This window comes from Sciurus vulgaris, assembly GCF_902686455.1.
Source record: "Sciurus vulgaris genome assembly, chromosome: 2".
In the NCBI taxonomy this organism is placed as follows: Eukaryota; Metazoa; Chordata; class Mammalia; order Rodentia; family Sciuridae; genus Sciurus; species Sciurus vulgaris.
Genome location: NC_136462.1, coordinates 203876656 through 203902110, shown reverse-complemented (window position 1 = coordinate 203902110; position 25455 = coordinate 203876656). Strand labels below are relative to the sequence as shown.

At 59.2% G+C, this 25455-nt stretch overlaps 3 protein-coding genes across 15 annotated transcripts in view; 1 reads left to right on the top strand and 2 right to left on the bottom strand.

The window, feature by feature from the left end:
• Positions 1-16144, top strand: part of ZBTB46 (zinc finger and BTB domain containing 46) — a 53436-nt gene extending 37292 nt beyond the window's left edge. For all 4 annotated transcript variants that reach the window (XM_079127598.1, XM_079127597.1, XM_079127596.1 and 1 more), the window contains exons 4-5: positions 9542-9717; positions 14451-16144. In XM_079127598.1, the coding sequence (XP_078983724.1) occupies positions 9542-9717; positions 14451-14852 (578 nt within the window). In that variant the 3' untranslated portion in view covers positions 14853-16144. The remainder of the gene's footprint in view (positions 1-9541; positions 9718-14450) is intronic.
• Positions 16145-18268: 2124 nt separating this feature from the next.
• Positions 18269-22466, bottom strand: SLC2A4RG (SLC2A4 regulator). Of its 7 annotated transcripts, none has more exons than XM_079127585.1 (7): positions 21617-22465; positions 21169-21314; positions 20208-20317; positions 19595-19782; positions 19428-19528; positions 18919-19344; positions 18269-18833 (listed from the first exon to the last, which is right to left on the bottom strand). In XM_079127585.1, the coding sequence occupies exons 1-7, from the start codon at positions 21776-21778 to the stop codon at positions 18722-18724; spliced, it is 1245 nt and encodes a 414-aa protein (XP_078983711.1). In that variant the 5' UTR covers positions 21779-22465; the 3' UTR covers positions 18269-18721. The 7 variants fall into 7 exon arrangements, with proteins under 7 accessions (XP_078983711.1, XP_078983712.1, XP_078983708.1 ...); XM_079127586.1 differs by having other exon boundaries at positions 18919-19341; XM_079127582.1 differs by having other exon boundaries at positions 19428-19782; positions 21617-22466.
• Positions 22467-22539: 73 nt separating this feature from the next.
• Positions 22540-25450, bottom strand: LIME1 (Lck interacting transmembrane adaptor 1). 4 transcript variants are annotated; one of them, XM_079127590.1, is made up of 7 exons: positions 25313-25450; positions 23981-24094; positions 23736-23793; positions 23577-23664; positions 23127-23500; positions 22775-23030; positions 22540-22685 (listed from the first exon to the last, which is right to left on the bottom strand). In XM_079127590.1, exons 2-7 carry the CDS (start codon positions 24076-24078, stop codon positions 22681-22683), a joined length of 879 nt encoding a protein of 292 aa, XP_078983716.1. In that variant the 5' UTR covers positions 24079-24094; positions 25313-25450; the 3' UTR covers positions 22540-22680. The 4 variants fall into 4 exon arrangements, with proteins under 4 accessions (XP_078983716.1, XP_078983713.1, XP_078983715.1 ...); XM_079127587.1 differs by having other exon boundaries at positions 24903-25337; XM_079127589.1 differs by lacking the exon at positions 25313-25450 and adding an exon at positions 24517-25038.
• Between the last annotated feature and the right edge of the window lie 5 nt (positions 25451-25455).

Sequence of the window (25455 nt, the reverse complement as noted above, 5' to 3'; positions counted from 1 at the left end):
GGGCACCTACCCTGGGTCTCTGCAGGCACTGGAGCTGATGCTGCTGATGCTCAGGCTGAGCAGTGAGGGCCTGTGTTTTGAGCCACAGGTGGAGGTGGTGCCTCAAGGGTGCAGTGAGGAACCAAGGGGCACAACCCCAGGATGCAGGAAGCCACAGAGCAGCCCCACACGCGCACAGACCCCAGCAGGGATGTACTGGGAGGTGTGTCAGGCAGCATTTCCCCAGAAGCACAGAGCAGGAGGAAGCTGGGGCCACGCTGGGCTGGATGGAGCGACAAGGGAACACTGAGCGAGACCCACTCTCTGGGAGTAAAACCCAGACTGCATTGAACCTAGGAGCTCTCCACGGACCTCATCAGTTCCCAGGGTCCACGGCAGACATACCACCTTAGCCGTCTTCGGAGAGGGCACATCTTCTGAGCCTCAGGGTGCCCATCATCTAACGGAAGGGTCCAGTGAGTGCCAGGTCACCACTGACCAAGCCCCACTGGGAGCCAAGAAGGTGTCTCAGTCGTCAGACAAGGTTGGCAGATCTACAACTGACCCGTTCAAGAAAGTCAAGCAGAAATTTTGGAGTTGAAAATACAGTGTCTGGAATTAAGAGCTCCTGGATAGTTTGAGAGCAGTCAGTGCAGAAGGTGGGTCAGTGGCTGGAGATTGATTAGTGGAAAACACCCGTGCAGGAGCTCGGAGGAAATAAAAATGGGTGTCAAGCTGAGAGACATGGTGAGGAGCTCAGCGGGCGAGGTTGAGCTCCACGGCGGGAGGAAGGGAGCAGCAGCAGCTGCAGATGGAGAGAGCCACCCGGATTTTCCAGGACTGACGAGGACATCCCTGGGTGCAGAAGCTCACGAGCACCAACACCAACCAAACAGCCACAGAAGGCAGCAGCAGGGACACACCAGACTTAAGACCCAAGGCGAGAAGAGGATGCGGGGCTGCAGCCTTGGAGGACAGGCCGCCCACCAGGAATGGCCACCAGCAGAAAGCCTGCTCACTGTCAGGGGCACGTGAAGGGCATGTCAGGCACGCAGGGAGAGCCAGAAAGTTCCCCTCGGGAGGAGCAGGTCACAGGTGGAGGGGCCAGCAGCGCCTGGTTGTTCAGCCCCAGTTCTGGTGGGCTTGCTGTCAGTGGACCTGAGGTCACAACAGCCCAGGGGATGAGGTTGGACTGCTGGCTGTCTGTTCAGTCCTTGCACAGTCCAGCTGGTAGTGACCAAAACACAGGCACATCCAGGGGCTGTGAGAAGGACAGAGCCACTGCTGGCCACGTGAAAGGGGTCAAGAGAGGAGGGCGTGGGCCAGTGCCTCCTTAGCTGGTCATCAAAGAGTGCCAAATATCCACGAAAGAATTGGTAACCTTCCTGGGGAGGGGTTCTGACCAAAGTGTACTGGCAGGATGTGCTTGTGTGAGCGAATCCTGCCGTTAGGACAGTGACTGCACCCATCACGTGGGGAAAAACAGCCCTTGGTCTTTCTTTTGGGGGTTGCATATGGAGTCCTGATGTGCTGCTTAGGCTGGGCTTGAACTCCTGGACTCATGATCCTCCCACCCTAGTCTACCAAGTGGCTGTGACGGAGGGAAGTCGTGCACTACCGTACCCAACTTTCTTTTTAGTTTCAGCCTTTACAAAAATTATTTACTACTTATAGATGACATACTTTATAGATAAAAACAGAGGAAAATATAAAGCAAAAAGATAAGCCAAGTAGATGCCAACCTAAAGCAAGCCAGTGTAGCAATATTAATACCAAGTACACTCTGAGGTGTCTCAGCCTGGTGCCCGTGATCCTGGTGACTCAGGAGGCTGAGGCAGGAGGATTGCAAGTTCAAAGCCAGCCTTAGCAACTTAGTGAAGCCTGAGTAACTTGTCAAGACCCCCATCTCTAAAAAATATAAAAATGTAAAAAAATGACTGGGAGTGTGGCTCAGTGGTAGAAGGTCCCTGGGTTCAATTTCAGTACCAAAAAATATATATATCAATTCAATCACGAACATGATATTCCTAGATGTGTCCAAAAATAGTTCAGTCTTTAAATACATGAAGCAAAGTTTCACAGAACTGGGAGGAGTGGGGCTGGGGTTGTGGCCCAGTGGTGAGCGCTTGCCTAGCAGGTGTGAGGCGCCAAGTTCAATCCTTGGCACCGCATGTGAATAAAGAAGACCCATCAACAACTAAAAAAAAATAAATAAATAAATCATATATTTAAAGAAAGAACTGGGAGGAGTGGACAGGTGCACTGCTGTAGCTGGGGATTCCTGACACTCTGCGACAGAGCAGTGAGCAGGAGCTCAGGAGGCGTAGAGATGGTCTGAACAGCTCAGGAGGCGTAGAGATGGTCTGAACAGCTCAGGAGGCGTAGAGATGGTCTGAACAGCTCAGGAGGCGTAGAGATGGTCTGAACAGCTCAGGAGGCGTAGAGATGGTCTGAACAGTTCTCCATGCTAAAGCGGCCTTGAGTTCCGGAGCAGGTGCGGCTGATCACAGGCTGTTTTCCTTTTTCCTTTTCCTTGGATTCAGCTTTCCCACACTTTGTGGAGAGTCTTGTATCTCAGTGATCAGGAGTGGCTTTAACCAGGTGCAGGAAAGGCTCACCACGGCGGACCAGCCACGTCCCTGAACTGAGGCCGCAGGTGGCTAGAGTTTGGCTCAGCAGGAAGATGCTAGAACCTCGCAAAGGTTCTACTTGGGGCCTCAAGCTGGACCCAGATCTCTGAGCCACAGGAGGCCACAGAGGGGATGATGGTGGGAATGACGGTACCCCAGACTTCAGAGCAGCCTGAGGTGAGGAAACGGGGAGGGCTCTGGGTCTGGACACTGGGATCTGGACATCAGGAATCGAGGGAGGGAACAGTGTGAGTGTTGCGGGTTGAGCTTTCCACTCCTGGGACAACCACCCGAGAAAGACGGGCCCCTTGCCCAGCGTCTTGGTAGCTTCCGCCCAGGGCTCTGGGCCCAAGTGAAGCAGGACATCACGCTGGCAGCATGTGGGGGAGCAGAGGTGTCACGGCAGCCAGGAGGCAGGGGGAGGGGAAGGGCTGGGGACAAGACAGTGCCCACGGGCTCACCCCAGGACCAGGTCTCACAGCCGACAGCCTCCACCACTCCAAGCCGCTGGGCTCCGAGCCGGTCCAGGGACTCGTCACCTTCAGCAGGAGCCCGGGCAGCATTCCAGGTCCAGACCTCAGCACACGGAAAGTCGAGTCCACGGGAAACAGGAGACCAGGGACAGAAAGCAGACGTAGTGGTGCAGAATGAACAGGGCCAGAGGCATCCACAGAAGCCCTAGTGAGCATCGTGGTCAGCACCGCAGGGTGACTGAGCAGCCCTGGCTTGCAGCGGTGGCTTTAAGTGGCTTGACACTCTGTACGTGTCAGAGTTCAGGTTCTGATTTTTTTTCTAGGGTCAACAGTGGTCATCTCTTGTAATGCTGGGCAGTGCCAGCTCTGGTGGGCATGTTTGGTGAGGTCAGACCACCAGCTATTTGCAGTGTGGGGTGGTGGCTGGCTATGGGGGTCAGGAGGTTGGGCCCACCTCTCAGCTCAGGGTGGGCTTCTGGGAGGTAGCCTGCTGTCACCTGAGGAGCACCCACACCCTGCCTCTGTGTGGGAGCAAAACCTGCTGCCCAGGGCGCCACTGGGTGTGCAGTGCCCCTGAGGTCTCCTGGCAGGCCCTGCCCCAGGGAGCAGATACCTACAGCAGAGACCTGCTGGACAGGGCTGGGGGCAGGTACAAGGCGGGTTTTGTTTTGTTTTTAAATTTTTTTTTTAGTTGTTGATGGACCTTTATTTTATTTATATGTGGTGCTGAGATTTGAACCCAGTGTCTCACGCATGCTAGGCAAGCACTCTGCTACTGAGCCACAACCCCAGCCCCTTGTTTTGTTTTTGCAGTACTGGGATTGAACCCAGAGGTGCTTTACTGCTGAACTACATTCCCTACTGGGTTAAAAATTGTTTTATTTTGAGACACTGTTTTAGTCAGCTTTTTCAGTGCTGTGACCAGAACACCTGACAAGAACAATTAGAGGCAGGAGGATGGCGAGTTCCAGGCCAACTTGGGCAGCTCAACAAGACCCTGCCTCAAAATAAAGAATTAAAAGGGCTGGAGATGTGGCCGGAGATGTGGCCGGAGATGTGGCTGGGAAGTGACTGGGAAGGGACTGGGGATGTGACCGAGGATGTGGCTGGAGATGTGGCTGGAATGTGGCTGGAGATGTGGCCGGAGATGTGGCTGGAGATGTGGCTGGGAAGTGACTGGGAAGGGACTGGGGATGTGACCGAGGATGTGGCTGGAGATGTGGCCGGAGATGTGGCTGGAGATGTGGCCGGAGATGTGGCCAGAGATGTGGCCGGAGATGTGGCTGGGAAGGGACTGGGGATGTGACCGAGGATGTGGCTGGAGAAGTGTCTGGGGATGTGGCTGGGATGTGACTGGGGATGTGGCTGGAGATGTGGCTGCAGATGTGGCTGGAGATGTGGCCGGAGATGTGGCTGGGAAGGGACTGGGGATGTGACCGAGGATGTGGCTGGAGAAGTGTCTGGGGATGTGGCTGGGATGTGACTGGGGATGTGGCTGGAGATGTGGCTGCAGATGTGGCTGGAGATGTGGCTGGATGGGCTGGGGATGTGCCTGGAGTTGGGCTCCAGATGTGACTCAGTGTTTGAGTGTTTCTGAAACTGTAGGTTCAATTCCAGTACTGCAAAAAAGAAAAAGAAGGTAGCTTGTTCTAACTGTAACAGCTGGCTGGGCGTGGCTCATTGGTGGAGCCGTTCCTGGTCTGGCAAGGCTGTGGCAATGAGATGCTGCTGGCTGCATGTGGGGGAGCATGGTGCCCCCCTGTGCCCACTCCTAGTCCCCTGGACCTGTGACTCTGACCCTGTTTGGGAAATGGGTCTTTGCAGGTGTGGTTAAATTAAGTGTCTCAAATGAGGTTGTCCTGGATTAGTCTGTCCCTAAATTCAGTGACACATGTCTTTAAAAGAGGCAGAAGAGGAGACGCAGGCTCAGAGGAGAGAGCAGCTGAAGATGGAGTGTCTGGCTGTGGGGCGAGGGCGTGAACCAGAGCTGGAGCTCATGCCTTGCTCTCCCAGCTCTGATCCACAACCAGGAGAGCCTGTATCTATTGTTTTGGGTCGCCCAGAGGTGCTTTGTTACAGTTGTGACACTAAAGTAACACGTCAAGAAGATTAAAAAACAAGTAGCATGCCAAGAAAATACCAGAAAGTGTTGTGGTGGGCCCAGGACCTGTCTCCAGGAAGTGGTGGGCAGTCTGTAGGAGCCACAGTGACCACTGCTTTTGTGAGTGACAGAGGAAAACACCTTAAATGTCCAGCAGCTGGGTCTCTGGTGGGTCAGGCTCGTGCAGATCTTTAGCAGAGGCAGGTCTGAGGCAGAGCATTGAGGCCAGGGCACTGAGTGGGCACCCTGTGTGCTGGAAACCTTGCAGTCCAGTTCTGTGCATGTGGGTACAACTGGAGATGGTGCCCGTGTTGCCTTAGGGCCATGCTGAGCCTGCCCCTCCCCCCGTCCCCAGCTTCTGGCCACAGACCAGTTCCACGCCCACCAGCACTGAACGCTCCTGAAGGTGAGGACACAAAGTACAGCTAATGCAAGGACTCAAAAGAGGAAGGCTGTGGACCCTGTTCTCAGCCTCTAGGGGACCCGACATTGTTTTAGGAGCACACAGTGAGTGTGCAGTGGCTCTGGGGAGTGGCCTTGGCTGTGAGCTGTGCTGTCCACACAGCCCACCCTGCAGGAGCCAGGTGTCAGTGGAGGACTCTCTAGGCCTAGCAGGGATGATCCCTCCTCAGTTCTTGGAGCATCCAGCATCTGGCATCTGTGGGACGGGGTACTGTCTGTGGGGCCCTGGACTCCGACTCAGGTGGATCTTGCACCTGACTTGATCTGTGCGAGTCCAGAGCCGAGCTCTTAGGGCTGCTCTGCACTGGCCATTTTCTGAGTCCCAACCAAGAATGGGGTCTGAGCACAGAATGGCACTGGGCCACTAATGGCCCAGCAGTAGAGTCCAGGCCCAGGGTCCCCATGATGGCACAATGTGCAGGATGGATTCCGCCCCGGGTTGTTTTCCGGCAGAGGGGCGTCTCCTGTTCCCCCCGTGTCCCTCGGGCCTCCTGTTCCCCCCGTGTCCCTCGGGTCTCCTGTTCCCCCCGTGTCCCCTGGGTCTCCTGTTCCCCCCGTGTCCCTCGGGTCTCCTGTTCCCCCCGTGTCCCCCGGGTCTCCTGTTCCCCCCGTGTCCCCCGGGCCTCCTGTTCCCCCCGTGTCCCTCGGGTCTCCTGTTCCCCTCGTGTCCCTCGGGCCTCCTGTTCCCCCCGTGTCCCTCGTGTCTCCTGTTCCCCCCGTGTCCCTCGGGTCTCCTGTTCCCCGCGTGTCCCTCGGGCCTCCTGTTCCCCCCGTGTCCCTCGGGTCTCCTGTTCCCCTCGTGTCCCTCGGGCCTCCTGTTCCCCCCGTGTCCCTCGTGTCTCCTGTTCCCCCCGTGTCCCTCGGGTCTCCTGTTCCCCGCGTGTTCCTCATGTCTCCTGTTCCCCCGTGTCCCTCGGGTCTCCTGTTCCCCCCGTGTCCCTCCAGTCTCCTGTTCCCCTGTGTCCCCCGGGTCTCCTGTTCCCCCCGTGTCCCCCGGGCCTCCTGTTCCCCCCGTGTCCCCCGGGCCTCCTGTTCCCCCCGTGTCCCCCGGGCCTCCTGTTCCCCCCGTGTCCCCCGGGCCTCCTGTTCCCCCCGTGTCCCTCGGGTCTCCTGTTTTCCCCGTGTCCCTCGGGCCTCCTGTTCCCCCCGTGTCCCTCGGGTCTCCTGTTCCCCTCGTGTCCCTCGGGCCTCCTGTTCCCCCCGTGTCCCTCGTGTCTCCTGTTCCCCCCGTGTCCCTCGGGTCTCCTGTTCCCCCCGTGTCCCTCGGGTCTCCTGTTCCCCGCGTGTTCCTCATGTCTCCTGTTCCCCCGTGTCCCTCGGGTCTCCTGTTCCCCCCGTGTCCCTCGGGTCTCCTGTTCCCCTGTGTCCCCTGGGCCTCCTGTTCCCCCCGTGTCCCTCGGGTCTCCTGTTCCCCCCGTGTCCCTCGGGCCTCCTGTTCCCCCCGTGTCCCTCGGGTCTCCTGTTCCCCCCGTGCCCCTCGGGTCTCCTGTTCCCTGCGTGTTCCTTGTGTCTCCTGTTCCCCCCGTGCCCCTCGGGTCTCCTGTTCCCCCCGTGTCCCTCGTGCCTCCTGTTCCCCCCGTGCCCCTCGGGTCTCCTGTTCCCCGCGTGCCCCTCGTGTCTCCTGTTCCCCACGTGTTCCTCGTGTCTCCTGTTCCCCCCGTGCCCCTCGGGTCTCCTGTTCCCCCCGTGTCCCTCGTGCCTCCTGTTCCCCCCGTGTCCCTCGGGTCTCCTGTTCCCCCTGTGTCCCTGGTGTCTCCTGTTCCCTCCGTGTCCCTCGTGCCTCCTGTTCCCCCCGTGTCCCTCGGGTCTCCTGTTCCTTCCGTGTCCCTCGTGTCTCCTGTTCCCTGCGTGTCCCTCGTGTCTCCTGTTCCCCGCGTGTTCCTCGTGTCTCCTGTTCCCCCCGTGCCCCTCGGGTCTCCTGTTCCCCCCGTGTCCCTCGGGTCTCCTGTTTTCCCCGTGTCCCTCGGGCCTCCTGTTCCCCCCGTGTCCCTCGGGTCTCCTGTTCCCCTCGTGTCCCTCGGGCCTCCTGATCCCCCCGTGTCCCTGGTGTCTCCTGTTCCCCCCGTGTCCCTCGGGTCTCCTGTTCCTTCCGTGTCCCTTGTGTCTCCTGTTCCCTGCGTGTCCCTCGTGTCTCCTGTTCCCCGCGTGTTCCTCGTGTCTCCTGTTCCCCCCGTGCCCCTCGGGTCTCCTGTTCCCCCTGTGTCCCTCGGGTCTCCTGTTTTCCCCGTGTCCCTCGGGCCTCCTGTTCCCCTCGTGCCCCTCGGGTCTCCTGTTCCCCCCGTGTCCCTCGTGCCTCCTGTTCCCCCCGTGTCCCTGGTGTCTCCTGTTCCCCCCGTGTCCCTCATGCCTCCTGTTCCCCCCGTGTCCCTCGGGCCTCCTGTTCCCCCCGTGTCCCTGGTGTCTCCTGTTCCCCCCGTGTCCCTCGTGCCTCCTGTTCCCCTCGTGCCCCTCGGGTCTCCTGTTCCCCCCGTGTCCCTCGTGCCTCCTGTTCCCCCCGTGTCCCTCGGGTCTCCTGTTCCCCCCGTGTCCCTGGTGTCTCCTGTTCCTTCCGTGTCCCTCGTGCCTCCTGTTCCCCCCGTGTCCCTCGGGTCTCCTGTTCCTTCCGTGTCCCTCGTGTCTCCTGTTCCCTGCGTGTCCCTCGTGTCTCCTGTTCCCCACGTGTTCCTCGTGTCTCCTGTTCCCCCCGTGCCCCTCGGGTCTCCTGTTCCCCCCGTGTCCCTCGTGCCTCCTGTTCCCCCCGTGTCCCTCGGGTCTCCTGTTCCCCCCGTGTCCCTGGTGTCTCCTGTTCCCCCCGTGCCCCTCGTGTCTCCTGTTCCCCGCGTGCCCCTCGTGTCTCCTGTTCCCCGCGTGTTCCTCGTGTCTCCTGTTCCCCCCGTGCCCCTCGGGTCTCCTGTTCCCCCCGTGTCCCTCGTGCCTCCTGTTCCCCCCGTGTCCCTCGGGTCTCCTGTTCCCCCCGTGTCCCTGGTGTCTCCTGTTCCCTCCGTGTCCCTCGTGCCTCCTGTTCCCCCCGTGTCCCTCGGGTCTCCTGTTCCTTCCGTGTCCCTCGTGTCTCCTGTTCCCCCCGTGTCCCTCGGGTCTCCTGTTCCTTCCGTGTCCCTCGTGTCTCCTGTTCCCTGCGTGTCCCTCGTGTCTCCTGTTCCCCGCGTGTCCCTCGTGTCTCCTGTTCCCTCCGTGTCCCTCGTGCCTCCTGTTCCCCCCGTGTCCCTCGGGTCTCCTGTTCCCCCCGTGTCCCTGGTGTCTCCTGTTCCCTCCGTGTCCCTCGTGCCTCCTGTTCCCCCCGTGTCCCTCGGGTCTCCTGTTCCTTCCGTGTCCCTCGTGTCTCCTGTTCCCTGCGTGTCCCTCGTGTCTCCTGTTCCCCGCGTGTTCCTCGTGTCTCCTGTTCCCCCCGTGCCCCTCGGGTCTCCTGTTCCCCCCGTGTCCCTCGGGTCTCCTGTTCCCCCTGTGTCCCCCTGGGTCTCCTGTTCCCTCCGTGTCCCTCGTGTCCCTCGTGTCTCCTGTTCCTTCCGTGTTCCTTGTGTACCCTGTTCTCTCTACCTCCTTGGCCATACCACACTGCAGTGCTGGCTTGTTACCTGCTCCTGGGAGTCCCAATGCCCAGTGCCACTCCTGGAAGTCCAGCGGGGTCTGAGGCAGGGAATCTGAACAGGGTCAGGACAGCACGCACAGGGTTGGTTGTCCTGTGCTTGCCACTGTTGGGACCTGGGCTGTTGGGACCTGGGCTGTTGGTCGTCCCTCAGCAGGGACGATCACTTGTGAGGGCCTCCACTTTGCAGAAGCCTGTGAGAGCAGGCCACCAGCCTCCCTGGTCGTGGGCTTGTGGTGTTCCCGTGGGTGGACAGCTTGGGGAGAGAAGGTGGCTGGGTGAACCTCGCACTAACACCTCCGCTCTCTTCCAGTGAATGAGTTCACGGTCATCAGGAAGAAGTTCAAGTGCCCCTACTGCAGCTTCTCAGCCATGCACCAGTGCATCCTCAAGAGACACATGCGCTCCCACACGGGGGAGCGGCCCTACCCCTGTGAGATCTGTGGGAAGAAGTTCACACGGCGGGAGCACATGAAGCGGCACACGCTGGTGAGTGTGGGGCCTGCAGCTGACAAGTCTGAAAGGTGGGCCAGGGGTGGGCACAGAATGCCTGGGTACTCGGCAGAGGGGAGGTCAAGTAGGCCACCGCTGGACCTCATCTGCCCAGGGGTCACTGCTGCCTACCTGTAGCTGCCTGGCCCACTTAGTAGGGGTGGAGCCAGCCTCTACACCCCTCTGCACCCAGCGGTGGGCTAGCTCAGCTGAGAGTGATAGAGAGGAGGCTGTCTGGAGATAGGGAGATCTGCCCTGCACAGCTGGGCGACGTGAGAGATGGACCCAAGGCCCCAACCCCTGACGGGAGACAGCACCAAGGGACACCAAACTGGGATGGGGCTGCAGATTGGGGCATCTCAGGCATCTTTGGGATGGAGGATGGTTTGCAGGCTGGCCCAACAGCAGCTCACCAGCTTAATGAGCAGCCCCGCCAGGTGGTTCAGGGGCTCTGTTGGCTCAACTTCTCTGGCCCAGTGGGGTGCTCTCATCTCTGTGAGGTTGGGGTTCCTGAATGGCTGCAGAGCCCACAGAGGGCTGTTCTCTGGGCTTCCCCCTGTGTCCCTCTGCGAGGTGGGGACGCCTGGATCAGGAAAAGCCCTGGATCATGAAGGGAGGCCTTCCAGGCCAGGGGCAAACACATGGCCATGAGGAGCCATGAGGTCTTAGCAAGCTGGTTTTAGAACTTTTTTTCCTAAATGAATGTTTGCTTCTGCTTCATCTACTTAATAAGCCACAGATATCACTTTGCAGACAGAGGTGAAGACTTAGAGGCATATATATATATACCTATTCAGAGGGGCCGCATCTTTTTTTCACACTAGTAGATGCTGATGAGTCTCAATGTGAGTTGTTCTTCCATTTGTCTAGAGAAACCACAGGAATCAGGAGTGTTTCAGGAGTGTGACCATGCCTGAGGGCCAGTCCTGCCGTGTGACCCTTGCCTTGTGTAGGGCCAGGATGCTTATCCTGAAGTTCATGGTTGGACTTCAGGGTGTCCCTGAAAAATGTACTTAGAACATTTTAGGCCAGGCTCGGTGGCCATGCCTGTAATCCCAGCTGTACAGGAAGCTGAGGCAGGAGGATCTCAAGTTGCAGGCCAGCCTGAGCAACTTAGCAAGACCCTGTCTCAAAATAAAAAATAGAAAGGACTGGGGGTGTAGCTCAGTGATAGAGTGTTGCCTAGCATGTGTGATGAATTCAATCCCTAGTACTAAAAATACAGAAAATAAAACAAAAAAATAAAAAATAAAAAAAAGGGGGGCACCTTTTCCTGAGGAGAGCTTTGGGTTCTCTGGTGTGCCTACTCTGAGAAGTGAGCTCTCTGCGTTAGAAGACAGTTCTGCAGCCACTTCCTGGCATGTGCAGCCCTCCAGGCACCTGCAGGGCCACACCCAGCATCAGGGAGCAGGACCCCTCTGCACCTGCTAGGGCCTCAGGTCTGGATGACCCTGTTCCACAGCACTACCACCAAGGGCTTAGCCACAGTTACTATGGTGCCCAGCACCCTTCCTGAGCAGGAGTCATGAGGATCTGTGAGTGCCTGGCCTTCTGGTCCTAGTTGTCTGCCTTGGGAGCCCCCAGGCCACCTGGGCAGCACTCCAGCCCCTCCTATACCTACTCCCACCAGGTCGTCCATTTGGAATAGTTCCTACTGTGACTTAGTTTAGCAGTTCTGTTCTATTGTTGTGGGGTGTGGTGGCAGGGAGGCCCTGAATTTAATACAGGGCAGAACAGACCTACAAAAGGATCCAACCCAAAGGTCTAGACACTGCTGGTTGGACTTTTGAGGAAGCCAGGGAGCTGGCATGCAGCTCCAAAGGCCATCACCAGCTGTTCCTGAAGGTCCCCCATGTGGCAGCCTGCCCAGGCCATGCTCTGGCCCTCCAGAGTTGTCTTCAGGTCAGCCTGGCAGCTGCCACCTTGCCGTTTGGGGTTTTGTGGAAGTAACAACCCTGCCTTCAGGGAGGTCGGGTTCAAGAGCAGTATTCTGTGGGAACAAGAACCTGGGAAACGGAGGCCAGTGAGGGGCAGCTCACCAGGGCACAGCTGCAGGACACCATGATGGCTTGTCAGATCCTTTGAGTAGAAGAAATATGTTAGCCAACCTTTTGTTGCTGTGACCAAAATACCTGACAAGAACCACTTAGAGAGGGAAAAGTTTATCTTGACTCGTGTTTTTGGAGGGTTCAGTGCACAGTGGGCTGACTCTATTGCTCTGGGCCAAGTGGAGGCAGAAGCATTATGGCAGAAGTGTGTGGTAGGTCAAAGCTGCTCAGCTCCAGGCAGCCAGGAAGTGGAGGGAAGGGAAGACAGGGAGAGAAGGTCAACCCCAGAAACCCACCTCCTATAACAAGGTCCCACCTCCACGTGCTGCATTCAGCACCCAAGGAGTCACCCGCTGACTCGGGTCAGACCCTCAGGACCCCCACCCAGATGCCTCCACTCTGAATGCGCTGTGCGGGGACCACACCTTTGACACATGAGCCTTTGGGGACCACATGAGCCACCCTAGAGGACCTCTCCACCACAGCCTGGCTCCAGTTCTCTGCAGGCGTGGAGAGCTGGATTCAGAAACTCCAGACGCCTCCTTCCCGGCGTGCAGCCTGCTGCTGTCTCACATGGCTTCAGCTGCCCCACGTGGAGCCCAGGTGTCTCCACAGGACAGAGGGGCCGAGGGGAACCTTTAGGTCTGCGGAGGTTGCTGGCACCTGAGGGCAGAAGACTGGCCAGCACCAGATCCAACATGGAGTCCAACTTTCTCAGGGAGTCTGCCCCTGTAAGCCCACTGGCCTTTGTTCTTGGAGAACAGGGCAGGGCTTGGTGTGAATGTGAACGTGCCTCCACGGCCTCTCAGGCCAGCCAGGTCAACCCTGACGCTGAGGTCTCCAGAGGCTGGGTACAGCAGCGGGCATCCCTGCCCCCTTCAGCAGAAGACACTGGGGCCACGTGTGTGTGCCCTTGGGTTCCAGGACCTTCATGTCCTGCCCTCTTGAGGACCCGCTCCCAAATACAGTTGCTCCCTGTCAGGCATAGCCCTGGTAAGGGGGCACTCCTGTCCTTCCTGACCACCATGCCTCTTCTGCTGACTTCAGTGGCTAATCTCTGTCCTTGCCTCTTAGTTGACTGTGGGAATCCTGCCGGGGAGGGAAACGTGCTTTTCACCTACAAGGAAATGGTCAGGAATCAGGCTGAGGTGTGGACTCACTGCCTGGCTCCCAGGCCCACAGCCTGCTACCCCAGTCCACCATCATCTCCTGGGGCTCCATCCCAACTCCCCTTCCCTCTGTCCTTCACTCTTGACTCATGGCTCCCCAGCTGCCCAGCCCACCAAGCCATGGGCCTGGACTGAGCTTCCAGAAGCCAGATCTGACTGTAGCTTCTGGTCACAGCTGTGTGGGGCTTGCCGTCCCTGACCTGGGCACCTCGCCTGAGTGGGCGTGGTCCTTTCTGGCCGGGCACCGGAGTGCTCCATAGCTGTCTGGTGAGAACTCCGCCTGTCCTGGCAGGGGCTCTGGAGGAGAGAGCAGAGTAACCTCAGGAGGAGGGTGCAGCAGGGCCTCTGTGCCTGTGCGTGTGTGTGGGCACGCGCATGTGTGTGTGTATGTGTGTGTGCACATGTGTGTGTGCCTGTGTGCGTGCCTCTGTGTGTGGATGTGTGTGCATGTGCCTGTGTGTGTGTGCCTGTGTGTGTGCCTGTGTGGATGTGTGCGCCTGTGTGTGTCTGCGCCTATGTGTGTGTGCCTGTGTGTATGTGCCTATATGTGTGCATGCCTGTGTGCCTGTATGTGTGTGTGTGTGCCTGTGTGTATGTGCCTGTATGTGTGTGTGTGCCTGTGTATGTGCCTATATGTGTGCGTGTGTGCCTGTGTGTGTGCCTGTGTGTGTGTTTGTGTGCCTGTGTGTGTGCGTGTGTATGCGTGTGCCTGTGTGCGTACCTCTGTGTGTGTGCGTGTGTGCGTGTGCCTGTGTGTGTGTGTGCCTGTATGTGTGTTTGTGTGCCTGTGTGTGTGTGTGCGCGCCTGTGTGTGTATGTGCCTGTGTGTGTGTGCATGTATGTGTGTTTGTGTGCCTGTGTGTGTGCCTGTGTGTGTATGTGCCTGTATGTGTGCATGTGCCTGTGTATGTGCCTGTATGTGTGTGTGCGGTGCGTGTGTGTGCCTGTGTGTGTGTGTGTGTGTGCGTGTGTGCCTGTGTGTGTGTATGCCTGTGTGTGTGCACCGGTGTGTGTGTTTGTGTGCCTGTGTGTGTGCGTGTGTGCCCATGTGTGTGTGCCTGCATGTATGTGTGCCTGCGTGTGTGTGTGTGCCTGCGTGTGTGTTTGTGTGCCTGTGTGTGTGCCTGTGTGCCCGTGTGTGTGCGTGTGTGTGCCCATGTGTGTGTGCCTGTGTGTGTGTGCGTGTGCCCGTGTGTGTGTGAGCTTGTGTGTGTGTGCCTGCATGTGTGTGTGTGTGTGTGTGTGTGTGTGTGTGTGTGTGAGATCTGGCCCTGCAGGGGGCTATGGGAGGACACTGCTGCCCCTGGTGCCAGCAGCCCTCAGCACAGGGCTGTTTGGGTGCTGTCCCCAGTTCTGACCATGTGGACTTTGGGGGCAGCACTGGAAACCTGGGCTTGAGGGTCAGAGCAGATCTGTTACCCCCATGTCACTGCCATGGCTGTCCTTTCTCCTGGCCTGGCAAGGACTGCCCCTGGGGGACCTCACCCCTCCACTAACTGCCCTGTTCTCCCAGGTCCACAGCAAGGACAAGAAGTACGTGTGCAAAGTGTGCAGTCGCGTGTTCATGTCCGCAGCCAGCGTGGGCATCAAGCACGGCTCGCGTCGCCACGGTGTGTGTGCAGACTGCGCCGGCCGGGGTGTGGCCGCGCCGCTGGACCATGGGGGCGGCGAGGGCTCCCCCGAGGCCCTGTTCACTGGCGATGGGCCCTACCTGGAGGACCCAGAGGACCCGCGAGGGGAGGGCGAGGAGGAGCTGGGGGAGGACGAGGACGACGACGTGGCAAAGTGGAAGGACGATGTGGGGCTGGCGCCTGAGGATGCGCTGTTGGGGGATGACAAAGAGGACGAGGACTCGCCACAGGAGCCACGCAGCCCCACTGCAGGGCCGGACAAGGACTTTGCCTGGATCTCCTAGGCCCCGCCCCGGCAGGCAGGGTCCGGCGGTGGCTGCATCGCTTTGTCCACCTGTGTGTGTGCGTCTTAGTGGGTCTCAACACCCGGAGGCAGGGCAGGCCCGCCCTTCTCACAGCCCCTCTCCGGTCCTCCCTGTGTCCAGCCCCATCCCTACAGACACCGCCCTGGCCCCTATTGTCCTAAGAAACAGTTGAACCGACAGTGGGGAGGGCAGGGTAGGTCTGAGTCAAGGGAGAGCGCATGTTCGGGCCTGTCCAGGGATGATGTGAGTCCCCAACAAGTGCCTGCAGGTGCGGGCATCAGAGGAACCCTCGGTGGCTGGTCAGGCCCTGGATGCATGGTAGTCCAGTGACCTGGCCAGGGTCAGCACTTGTCAGGGGCATGAGTGATCCTTGAGGCCACAGGTCTGCGTCTGTGTTGAGAGTGTTGTGTACATCCAAGCTGCATCCGTCTGCAGCACTGCCCAAGCCCTACAGCCAGGTAGCTGCCTGTGACCCTGCAGTGGCCCTTTGCCCTCTTGGCTCCTGCCACATGGTGGCAGCCTGTAGAACCCAGGTCCAGTGCACGGAAAGCCCTGTGACCCTCTTACCTCTGGGCTTTGGTGCTTAACAAAGCAGCTGCAGATCCTCGCTGATCCAGGGCTCCAGGTGCTCTCTCCGGGTGGCAGCAGACCCGGAGGGCGGGGCCTGAGGAGGCCGCAGCTCCTTCCATGCAGGACTCCTCAGTCAGGGAGGGGACCCTTGGCCAGGCTCCCCACCTCAGGCCCAAACCAGTTCTGCCATGAGGGCCTCAGCTCTGTGCACTTCCTTAGAGAGCCTGGCCCCTTGTCCACCCTGAGCTTGCTCCAGTGCTCTTGCTGACTCCTCTCGGGATGGGCTGGAGCCGGACTCCTGCCAACGTTGCTGCTAACACTGGAGGTGGGTGTTCCTAGCTGCAGTGTGCTGCTTCACCTCCCCACCTGGGTAACCAAATGTTAAAGTAGTTGGAGACATCGTGAAGTAGCTACAGAAGAATATTGTTTTTTGCGTCGTTTTTCACACTTGGCAAAACTATATAGGGTTGTTTTTCCTTTGGCTTGTCAAGTCCTCCTGCTATGCTTTGAAGGAGCTTGCCATGTGTTCTCCTTTTCTCCTGAGTGAAAGCAAAGGCCCTGGTGGTGGGCATCTCTGCATCCCCCAGCTTTGAGGTCCTGGAGGCAGGCTGCCGGACCCTCCTTAGGACAGACGTGGCAGCCTGCCTTCCTCTCCAGGCTGCTTCTGACATTACAGCTAAGACATTCCACCTTTCCTCCACCTCATCGAGTGCACCCTCTCAGGTGAGGTGCAGGTAGGCTGACCGCCCCCACCCTAGGCCAGGGCTCCTTGGGGTGCTGTTAGCACCAACTGGAGAGACCATTTCTATCTTCTCCTCCAGACTGCAAGCCAGATGGCTGTTACCTTTTTACTGTCATAGCTCCCTAGGTGGAAAAAGGAAAACCCCTGAAAACCATGACTTAGTTCCCAGTGGTCACCTGGAGCATGTCTCCTGAGAACATTCCGAGCTGCCTGGCGGCTGCTGCCAACAACCTGCAGGGCTGGCCCAAGTGGGCACAGGGACATGGTGCTACCCTCGAGGGCCTGTGCACAGGGGAGGAGTTGCAGTTCTCTGTTTTTTTAAAGTGAAATCAGCCACTTTTTCTACCAGTTAGGAGAGGCTGCTCCCCACGCTGTCATCCAGTCTGCCTGCACACAAGCCTCTCCCAGGCAAGCTATGAGCTCCTGAGCCAGTCCTTAGAGCAGGCTCAGATCCTCCTGAGCCTGGGGGCCTGTGGCTTGTCACCCACTCTCTCCCACTGCCATGGCGGGGTCTGGGGTGCTCCCAGTCGGGCATCGTGGCTGGACTCCCTCACTGGGGAAGCTCCAGCTGAGCTCCCAGCCCCCTTCAGTGCTCTCAGAACTTTGTACCTTTTCTCCCACTTTTCTAACACCTTTTCTATACACTTACTTTCTTACAAGATGCATTTGGAAATCAGACCTTTGCTACAAGCCTCTGAGTTTTGTACCGGTCCCCCCACCCATCTCAGGCTGAACTGCCCAGGGCCCCTGGCCCACCTCCCCCAGGCACCTCTGCCTGGCACTCAGGATGTCTTGCTCTCTGACTGGCTCCCACTCTGGATGCCTTTGCTGACCTAGGGGTATTTTCTTGAAATGATACTGTACTGGAAAACCAAGGTTCCCAATCTGTCCACCACCTCCCCCATCTGCTGTGTGGCAGGTCCGCTGTTCTGTTTGCTAGTTGGAGAGTGGAGTTTCAAATCCAGATGAACACATCCATCTCAGGAGGCATGGAGGGAAAAAGACATGTAATGAAGGGTTTTTTTTACGTGACTGATTTTTTTTTTTTAATCAATGTTCAAACTAATAAATATTTTTTTATGAAGAGGAAAATAATGTGTAGATTACATTTCACATTTTGTATTTTTTGTTGTGTCTGTTTGTATCTTGGTGTTTGCAACACCAAAGTGGAAGATACAGTCCATGGTGGGGATGGGGTGTGAATAGGGAAACCATGATTTTGTATGGAGCTCTGGATCCTGGCCAGGTTATTTGGACTCTGGGTCTGGGCAACAGGATGCTGCCGGGACTTTCCAAGACCTGACTCGGGACACAGCTATGCTTCCAACTTTGCACATCTTCCTTTTTAAGAAAAAAACAGAAAATGCAAAACTGGAACTTTTTGCAATATTATGAAAGATAATCCTCCTTGGCTCATTCTGTGACATGTGCAGCTCTTAAGAAGCCATAATCCGTAGTGGTTGTCTTTTGTTTAGAGCCTATGTTGTTTTGTATGCAGCCCTTTTAGAATCACTTGTAGTGAGGGTGCTGTGTGTGTGTGTGCTTTCCTTAAATATTTATTTTTTCAACATGCTTTCAACCTGTCACCAAAAACAGAAGACAAAAAAAAAAAAAAAAAAAAAAAGGCAGTGTTTGGAGACTGTTGATTTTTCCTCGGGATGCTCTGTTATATTGACTTTATACATTATTATAAACCTGTGTTTGTACTGAAGATGTATTTAATATTTGGGGAGGCTCTTCAGTCTGTTGGTGGAAAATTACAGCTGCTGCCCGGCTTTCTGTAGCCACAGGCCAGGCCAGCATCACCTTCTCTTCTCTACAGAGGGTCTTGGGGTTTCCTGTTTGCCTCCACAGGCTCCAGGCCTGCCTGTGGGTTCCTTTCTGTGACGGGATTAGCATAGACATTCTTGAAAAGCGATCACTTTCAATAAATTGGGAAATTGCTGCTCCCAGCAGACGCCTCCTGTGTTTCAGACAGCGCCCCTCTTTGGCCTCACCTTGGATAGAGGGGCCCAGACTGGAGACCCTCAGCACTCCCACAGGGTCCTGGACCCATTCCTTTCCTCCAGGAGGCAGACTCAGCTTCTGGAAAACCCCCCAATTTTTAATTTTTCTCCTCGCCTGGTGGCCCAGACGTGAGACACCTGAGCTTCAGAAACATGGTAAAATATCAGCCCTGGCCCCCAAACCATGGCATTAAGTGCAAGCATGGGAGTCCCCTCTCAACACCCCTCAAAGTGCCTCTTGGACTGGCCCCCACAGCTGGCCTGCCAACATCGTTGACATCCTTGACCAGTCCTGGGCCAACAGGCAGGGGGGCAGCAGCCCTGGGTCCAAGGGGACAGTGATGTCATCTGGCTTTAGTGCAACAACGCTGGCTTCTTCAGAGGCACTCTGAAGAGCAGAACCCTCCGCTGCCTCTGGGGTCCAGGGCCACTAGCTCCCTTGCTTTCTCCTGCATTAGAAAGTAGCCTGCAGCTGGGCAAGGCCAGGCCTGGGGCTTGCTGGGTCAGGAGGCTGGGCAGCAGCGCGGGGCTCAGTCCAGGAACCTCTGACAAGCCTTCTTCCAGCGGCAGGCCGTGCACCACAGGTCCCGGTGGTCCATGCCATACACCTTCCTGCACTTCTTGGCATCACCACGCGGCTTCCTGCGGAGACAGGCAAGGGACAGGAGTGCTGTCAGCTGGGACCCTCCCCACCTGGCACCTGACTGAACCCGCAGCCCACACATACCTCAAGTTGGCACCAAGCTTAGAGGGCAGGGCTGGCATAGTGGCCCGGCCCTCGGTGGGCTGTGCGTCCACGCGGACTGGTGCCAGGCAGCCCTGGGGGGAGCTGCAACCTGGACTTCGCTCCTCTCCAGAGTGCCCTGAGACTTGCTCCCAGCTGTCACCTGTGGGCTCCCCAGCCTGGTGGGTGTGGTCACTGTGGCATGTCTGGAGGGGAGCTGCAGAGCTAAGCACAGGGGGCAGGGGCAGGGCCAGGGGCCGCAGCAGACTAGGCAGGTCCAGGCGGGGGAAGGCGGGTGGCACAGGGGCTTCAGGGGATGCTGGGGTCAGGCTGGACAGCCCATCAGTCAGCTTGTCCACACCAATGTCCAGCTCTGTGTAGTAGAAGTCCTCCTCACCATCACTGTGCTCAGGCTCTGCCCGTCTCCTGCTGGAGATACAGCATGGGAGCTGAAGCCCTGGCCTGGCCGGGCCTGGCCCAGCCCCACCGGCCTGCCCCCAGCCCCGCCGCACCCCAGGTGCACCAGGCGGATGTGTCTCTGTATGGCGGAGGCTGTGTGCAGCACCTTCCCGCAGCTCTTCCACAGGCACTGGAACACCACCTGGACCGAGCTCTGGGCAACAGGGCGTGTGTCAGGAGCAGCACCCATGTCCACCCGCCCTGGGCTCCCCCAGCTCACCTTCCGCTTCCTTGGGGTGGGCTCCCCAAACAGAAAGTGGGCTGTCTCAGGGGGCAGTGGGGGCGATGGGGTGGATGGGGAGGACTGGTCGCTGGCCAGGTCCCAGCCCCAGTCTCCACTGTTGCTGCTGCTGCTGTAGCTGCCCGTGGGCTGCACCAGGGCCTCCCTCCAGGGTTCCAAACCAGGCTCTGCAGGAACATGCACCTCAGGACCTCTGGTGGGCTTGAGCTGCTCTGTGGGAGCTGCTACCTGCTGGCTACCTGATGTCCTCCAGCCCCTAACTCGGCAGCCGCCTATTCAGGTGAGCTTGGTGGGCAGTCTTGGAGAAGATTTTCGTCACTGAGGCATGGAGAGACATCCCCCAGCATAGTATTTTGCATGGTCAGCAAAGTGGAGGTGGGCAGTTTGCAAAGGCCTGGGACCTTTTGACTTTGGCCTCAGTGAAAGGCGTGGGGGTGGGGAGGGTCCATATACCCATTTCAGAAAGAGGGCTGAAGGGTGAGTGGCAGGTCTGGGGACTCTGCTTGATCCCACAAACTGGGTGGCTGCAGGGTCCTGGGAGACTACAATCCCAGGCCCTGCCCCCACCTAAGCACAGACTTCTGAGACTCACCTGGGCTGAAGACTACAGCAGGGGCCCCCAGATAGAGGGGGCTAGTAGACAGGCTTGTAAGGGCTGCGGCAGCCATGACCTCATCCAGTCGAGCTTTTCCTGGGGGGGATCTGAAGAAGACAGGGGCAAGGTATGGGCTGGGCTGGGCAGGGCAGGGCGGAGCCCAACAAGTGTTCTAGGTCCCTCCCCTGGCCCAGCTACACGTGCAGGCCTAGGCACGTGTTCCTGCACCAGGCTGCCTAACTCCTGGCAGGGTAGGAGGTCTGGCTCCACCCCCAGCTCAGGTTGCAGAGCCTCAAATCACCAGGAACCATGGGGCACAGGGCTGGGGGGTCTCTCTACAGCCTGGGCTTTTGTTCCCTGCCCCCCCTCCCCAGGGTCTACAGGGCACCGTGTCTGTGATCTCACTGGTGGGCCAGAGATGACCCCAGCCCAGCCCTCCCCCCATCACACTTATTAACCAGGGTTGTGCAACAGCAGCTGTGGGCCTCGAGCCAGGCTTAGGAGGCAGAAGCAGCCAGCATTCGGCAGCAGCCAGAGGGAGACTGGGCTCCAAGCACAGGCTAGTCCTGAGTCTCAGCGGAATAGGACAGAGACCGCCCCTGTTGCATAGCCAGCCAGAGGTGTCTGGGCACGGCAGGGGTGGGGAAGTGGCAGTAGCAGCCCCAGGGATTCCTGGACAGTAAGCCCCATGCAAACTGCGCAGCCTCTTCTGCACAGAAACTGACAGCTGCCCCTCCCAATTCTGCGAGTGGACCCCAACGCAATTGGTCATTCTGCCTAGCTCCTCCAGGGCTGGACAGCTGGGGGAAGAGGAGCCAGAAACCCAGTTCCGGACCCTGCCCTATTCTTAACCGAGGCCTCCCGGAGGGTCAGGAAGGCAGAAATCCGTGCCCCAACCACTGCCTCTGCACACACCGACGCACGTGTGCACACCCCCCCCCCCACCCCAGCGGCTCACCTCTGCGCTGGCACCGGGATATGCACCGACGGCGTCGGGAGCCCTGCCGCCCCCGCCCACGTCCCCGGGGTCCCTAGGTCTGCAGCCTGAGGCTCCTGCGGCAGCGCGAACTCCAAGCCCGCAAAGCTGCCGCCCATAGAAGGACCCTGCAGATGGGGGAGACTAAGTGGAGAGGCAACCCAGGCCCACCAGCCTGCACCGTGGATCCGGTTGGCGCCCGCCCCCACCCCACCCGCTGCCGACAGTGTGGACAACGTAGCCCCGCCTCCGGCCCCGCCCCGGCGCAGTCGGCGGGAATCGTCCCCTGGTAGCTCAGCCGGACCCACGGACATGCACGGACCGACGCGGCCGCCCCCCGCTGCCACGCCCTCGGGGCCCAAAGTTTGCGCAGCCCCGACGCCATCTTTGCAGCCAGAGAAACTTTGTTGGCGCCCCCGCCCACTAGTACCTGTGGCGGCGCCGGCACCGTCACGGGCGCGGCGCGCGGGCCCGAGCCCTGCACACCCAGCCACGGCGCCTCGGCCCGCAGCGCACTGGGGTCCGGACCACCAGCGCGGAGCTGGGGGCGCTCGCAGCCGAGACTCGGACCCGGGGAGAGCTTGGTTTCCATAGCCGGCCGGCTGCCTAGGCTGCAGCGGCGAGGACAGACTCTCAGGACGCGGCCCCGGGCCGGGCCGGGCTGGCGGGGCCGCAGACCCCCGCCCTGGATCCCGCGCTGCCCGCTTCGTGCTGCGCCGCCCAGAGGCCGCGCGGCCGGCCACGCCCCTCGCCCCGGCGCGCGCGCCTATTGGCCAGCGGGCGCATCAACACTCAGTGGCCGGGGGCCCTGCCCGCTGCCTCCCACTGGCCCGCGCTGGGCTGCCGCCCGCCCTCGGCACCGCGCTCCCGCGCGGGCCAGCTAAAGGGGCCGCCCGGCGCCCTACAGCTCCTAGCTCTGGGCGCCTTAGCGTTCCGCTGCCTGGGACGGCCGCTCCCCACCAGTGTGCTCGAGGAACTGCCAGAGCCAAGAAGGAGCCGCGTCTCCTGGAGCAGGTTATTCTTTAACGCAGACTGCCCACCCACCTCCCCGACTTATGTAACTCCAGGGGTTGGTGGCGGAGCCCTAGGGCGGAGCTCAGGGTCCAAGTCCCACCCTGACAGCCACCCGGCCGGCTTCGCTGTCCCCAGGATTGGAAACCACAGCGCAAAGGCTTGCCTTCCCTCTGCCCCACTACTGATTTCGGGATCCAGAACAGCCTCAGGTGCCAAGGCCGGGGCATCTGGGTGAGACCACCTGCAAGGCCAAAAGGGGCCCATCCGTCCTTCCAGAAGTCCTCACCCCAACCCTTCCCACTTTCAAGAAGGACAGGCTGCAAGGCATGCATGTCCATCCTTGTTTGATGGGACTTTATTAGGATGCAGGCCTTCTCTGCAGCAGGGAGAGGACATGTGGACGGTGGAAGTAGCCAGGACCTCACAGGCTAGCAGCCTTGGGATCTGGGATTTGTGCTGTCGGCTGCAGGGGCAGGGAGCTCACTCTGGAGAAAGGAACATAGTAAATACTAAGTGTTCAGGGGTCTCCAACCCCCCCACCCCCAGAGGCAGGCAGAAACGGGGGACTTGGTACCCTGCATATATCCACTTGTGTTAACAGGCAGAGAAGAGGGGTGACTCCTGCTTGGGGCCCTCATCTCCTGGATGCTCTCATACACATTTTCCAGGGGCCTGCTGTCCATGCCCAGGCCCCTAAGGGGGAGGGTCTCACAGGTCAAGTCATTCCTTGGGGCCAGAATCGATCCCCCACCCTTGAGGTCTAGCTGGTTTTTGACGAGTCCTGCATCCCTGCTTTTAGACTTGCAGACCCTGGAGTATAGGATGTCCACCTGGAGAGAGGAGGGACCCAGGAAGGGGTCAGCACAGGCCCCTTGGCCAAGAATCTGCCAGCCCCACCTGCTGTGCCCAGCCCAGGCCCACTTTACCTGAGCAGCTGGGATCCCATCAGCAGTCCCCTGCTGCAGTTCTTGGAGGCCCTGACCTGTCCCCTTGAGCTTCTGGATGCAGGCATACTCAGCCACCAAAGGTCTGGCCCCAGGCCCAGGCCTGGCACAGCCGATGGTCAGCTGTGTCCCTGCCCACACCACAGGGCTGGCAGCCAGGCTGGCCCTGGGAATGGCAGCCAGCCCTACATTCGAATAGGTGGCCTCAGGGCCAATGAAGGGTGAAGGGGCGACAGGAGGGATCCCAGGCAACTGCTGTGGTGGGAAGATGGAGGGGGCTGCCTGTGGCCTGGTACTGCCCTGGGGCACTTCCAGCCAGTGTGGGTGCAGGAGATCCATGCTGGCAGGTCGTGGGGCTGGGGGTCAGAGTAAAGGTCACTTAGGGGTGTGGAGACGGCCTGCCCCACCCCACATGCCCTCCCAGAGGCTCACCTGTGCTGCTGCGCGGGGAGTGGTGCAGCTCATGCAGCCTGGTGTCGGACTTGCTGAGGGAGCAGAGGTGAGTCTGTCTTAGCACTGACTGGGGGGCAAAGGAAGTCTGGTAGGTACCCTGCGGCACCACCCTGGCCCCAGGAACAGCCTGGCACTCACCACTTGCACTGGCATCATGCTGCCCTGCAGCCTGGCCCGCTGCCGCGGCACCCGCGTCCTGGGGGGCGAGAGCATCATCAGGCCAGGGGCACATGTAAGTGCAGGGGTGGTCAGTGGCTGATGCAAGCCCCATGTGGAGGCCACGTGGAGGTTCTTACAAAACCACACATGGGCCTGCCTCTAACTCCTGTCTCTGGACGAGGAGAAGATGAGGGCCCACAAGGAACCCAGCACAACAGACATACCTGTGGCAGACTGTGCACAGCACCCACAGCCAGAGGAGCAGGGAGAAGCACCCTAGGACCCAGAGGGTTGACAGAGCCAAGGGCACTGGTTGCCCCATCCTGTGAGGCAGGGGCCTGGGGGCAGAAAAGAGGGGCACTGGGGCTGGCTTGAGGATGGGGCACACATCTGGCAGCCCCATTTGTGTCCCTCCCTCTGTGGGTGGACTCCTCCCCCTGGCCTGACTCAGCACACCGGAAACCCCAGGCCTTGCACAGGGGCACCCACCTTCCACCTCTGGCATGGGACTCCTGGTGAAAAGGGGTACTCTGTACTTTCACCATCACTGCCAGTGGTCATGGTGATGGCAGAGCAGGGCCAGGGCAGCTATAACCTGGCCAAGGCCATGCTGGGGTCACTGCAGCCCAAACCCAAGATCTGGGGGAAGTCCCTGCAGCTACACCCATGGGCCTATGAGCCACAGGGCACAGACCTCGCCTATAGCCACCCTGCCCAGCTGTGGCCCCCTTGTCTTAGGTGATACCCCTAAGCCACTCACTAGAGAGACTGGACCTTGGAGTAGCAGGCAGAAGAGGCCGGCTTCAACCACTGAGTGTCCTCTCATCCCTCCCTGGCTCTCCTTCCTCTACCCTGGTCTCTGCCATGGACTTTATATTGCTCTCAGCTGAGCTGCTGGGAGTGGTGGCCCACCAACAATCTGTAGGAGTTAGGGGGCTCAAGGGGTGCTCTCTGGAGGTAGAGGCCAGTCTGTTCAGACTCAGCAGTGGGCTTCTCACACGGGGTGGGAGGGCCCAGTCTGACTGACTAGGCCACAGCCAGTTCCCAGTGCCTTTACCAGGCAACTCTTAAGCCCTCCCAAACCCCAGGAGGGCCCCTGAGGGTTTCAGGGAACTGCCCATGCCAGAGGGCAGAGCAGGCACTTACCAAAGCCACCACGCGGCTCCTCCTTGGCCCTGTCTGGGGCAGCCAGGAAGGTCTTTGTGGGCCTGGGTGAACTCCCACCTCACTTCCTGCCCCTGCCTCAGCGCACCTCCGGCAGCCCTCAACCCTGGGTTGCAGCTGCTGCGGCCCCAGGCATCATCCACCTGCTGGGGCCCCACCCTTAGTCTACTCATGACTCAGAGCGTGCCACCGCTGGCACTGTTCTGAGCCAAGCTCAGGACCCCACCACACCCACTAAAGTGAACACTCGCCAACAAGAGGTGGGCACCAAACTTGTATTGAGCCCCAAACCCACTTGACCAGGACTACCTGTCTCACTAACAGTGCTCCTGAGGGCCCAGCTCCACCCAGTGCAGGAAGCACAGGGCACCAGAGGACACTCGGGTTCTTACCCATCTCAATCAGAGAAGGGAAGTAAGGGAGAAGGCCACTCTCCTGGGTTTGCTGACCCTGGCATGGGCTGTGGCCTCATTCAGGACCCCTGAAGCCCAGCCTGTGAGTTACCATGAACCTGTGCAGATCCCTCTCTCCCCAG

Excerpts from the sequence above, each read along its gene's own strand:
- SLC2A4RG (XM_079127580.1), bottom strand. The coding sequence starts at position 21,500 with ATGTCCGTGGGTCCGGCTGAGCTACCAGGGGACGATTCCCGCCGACTG. Across the intron at positions 20,318-21,168 it reads ATCCCGGTGCCAGCGCAGAG|ATCCCCCCCAGGAAAAGCTC; the intron begins GTGAGCCGCTGG and ends TGTCTTCTTCAG. Across the intron at positions 19,783-20,207 it reads TGCTGTAGTCTTCAGCCCAG|AGCCTGGTTTGGAACCCTGG; the intron begins GTGAGTCTCAGA and ends ATGTTCCTGCAG.
- LIME1 (XM_079127587.1), bottom strand. The coding sequence starts at position 25,093 with ATGAGTAGACTAAGGGTGGGGCCCCAGCAGGTGGATGATGCCTGGGGC. Across the intron at positions 23,794-23,980 it reads CTGTGCACAGTCTGCCACAG|GACGCGGGTGCCGCGGCAGC; the intron begins GTATGTCTGTTG and ends CTCGCCCCCCAG. Across the intron at positions 23,501-23,576 it reads CTCCCCGCGCAGCAGCACAG|CCCCACGACCTGCCAGCATG; the intron begins GTGAGCCTCTGG and ends TCTGACCCCCAG.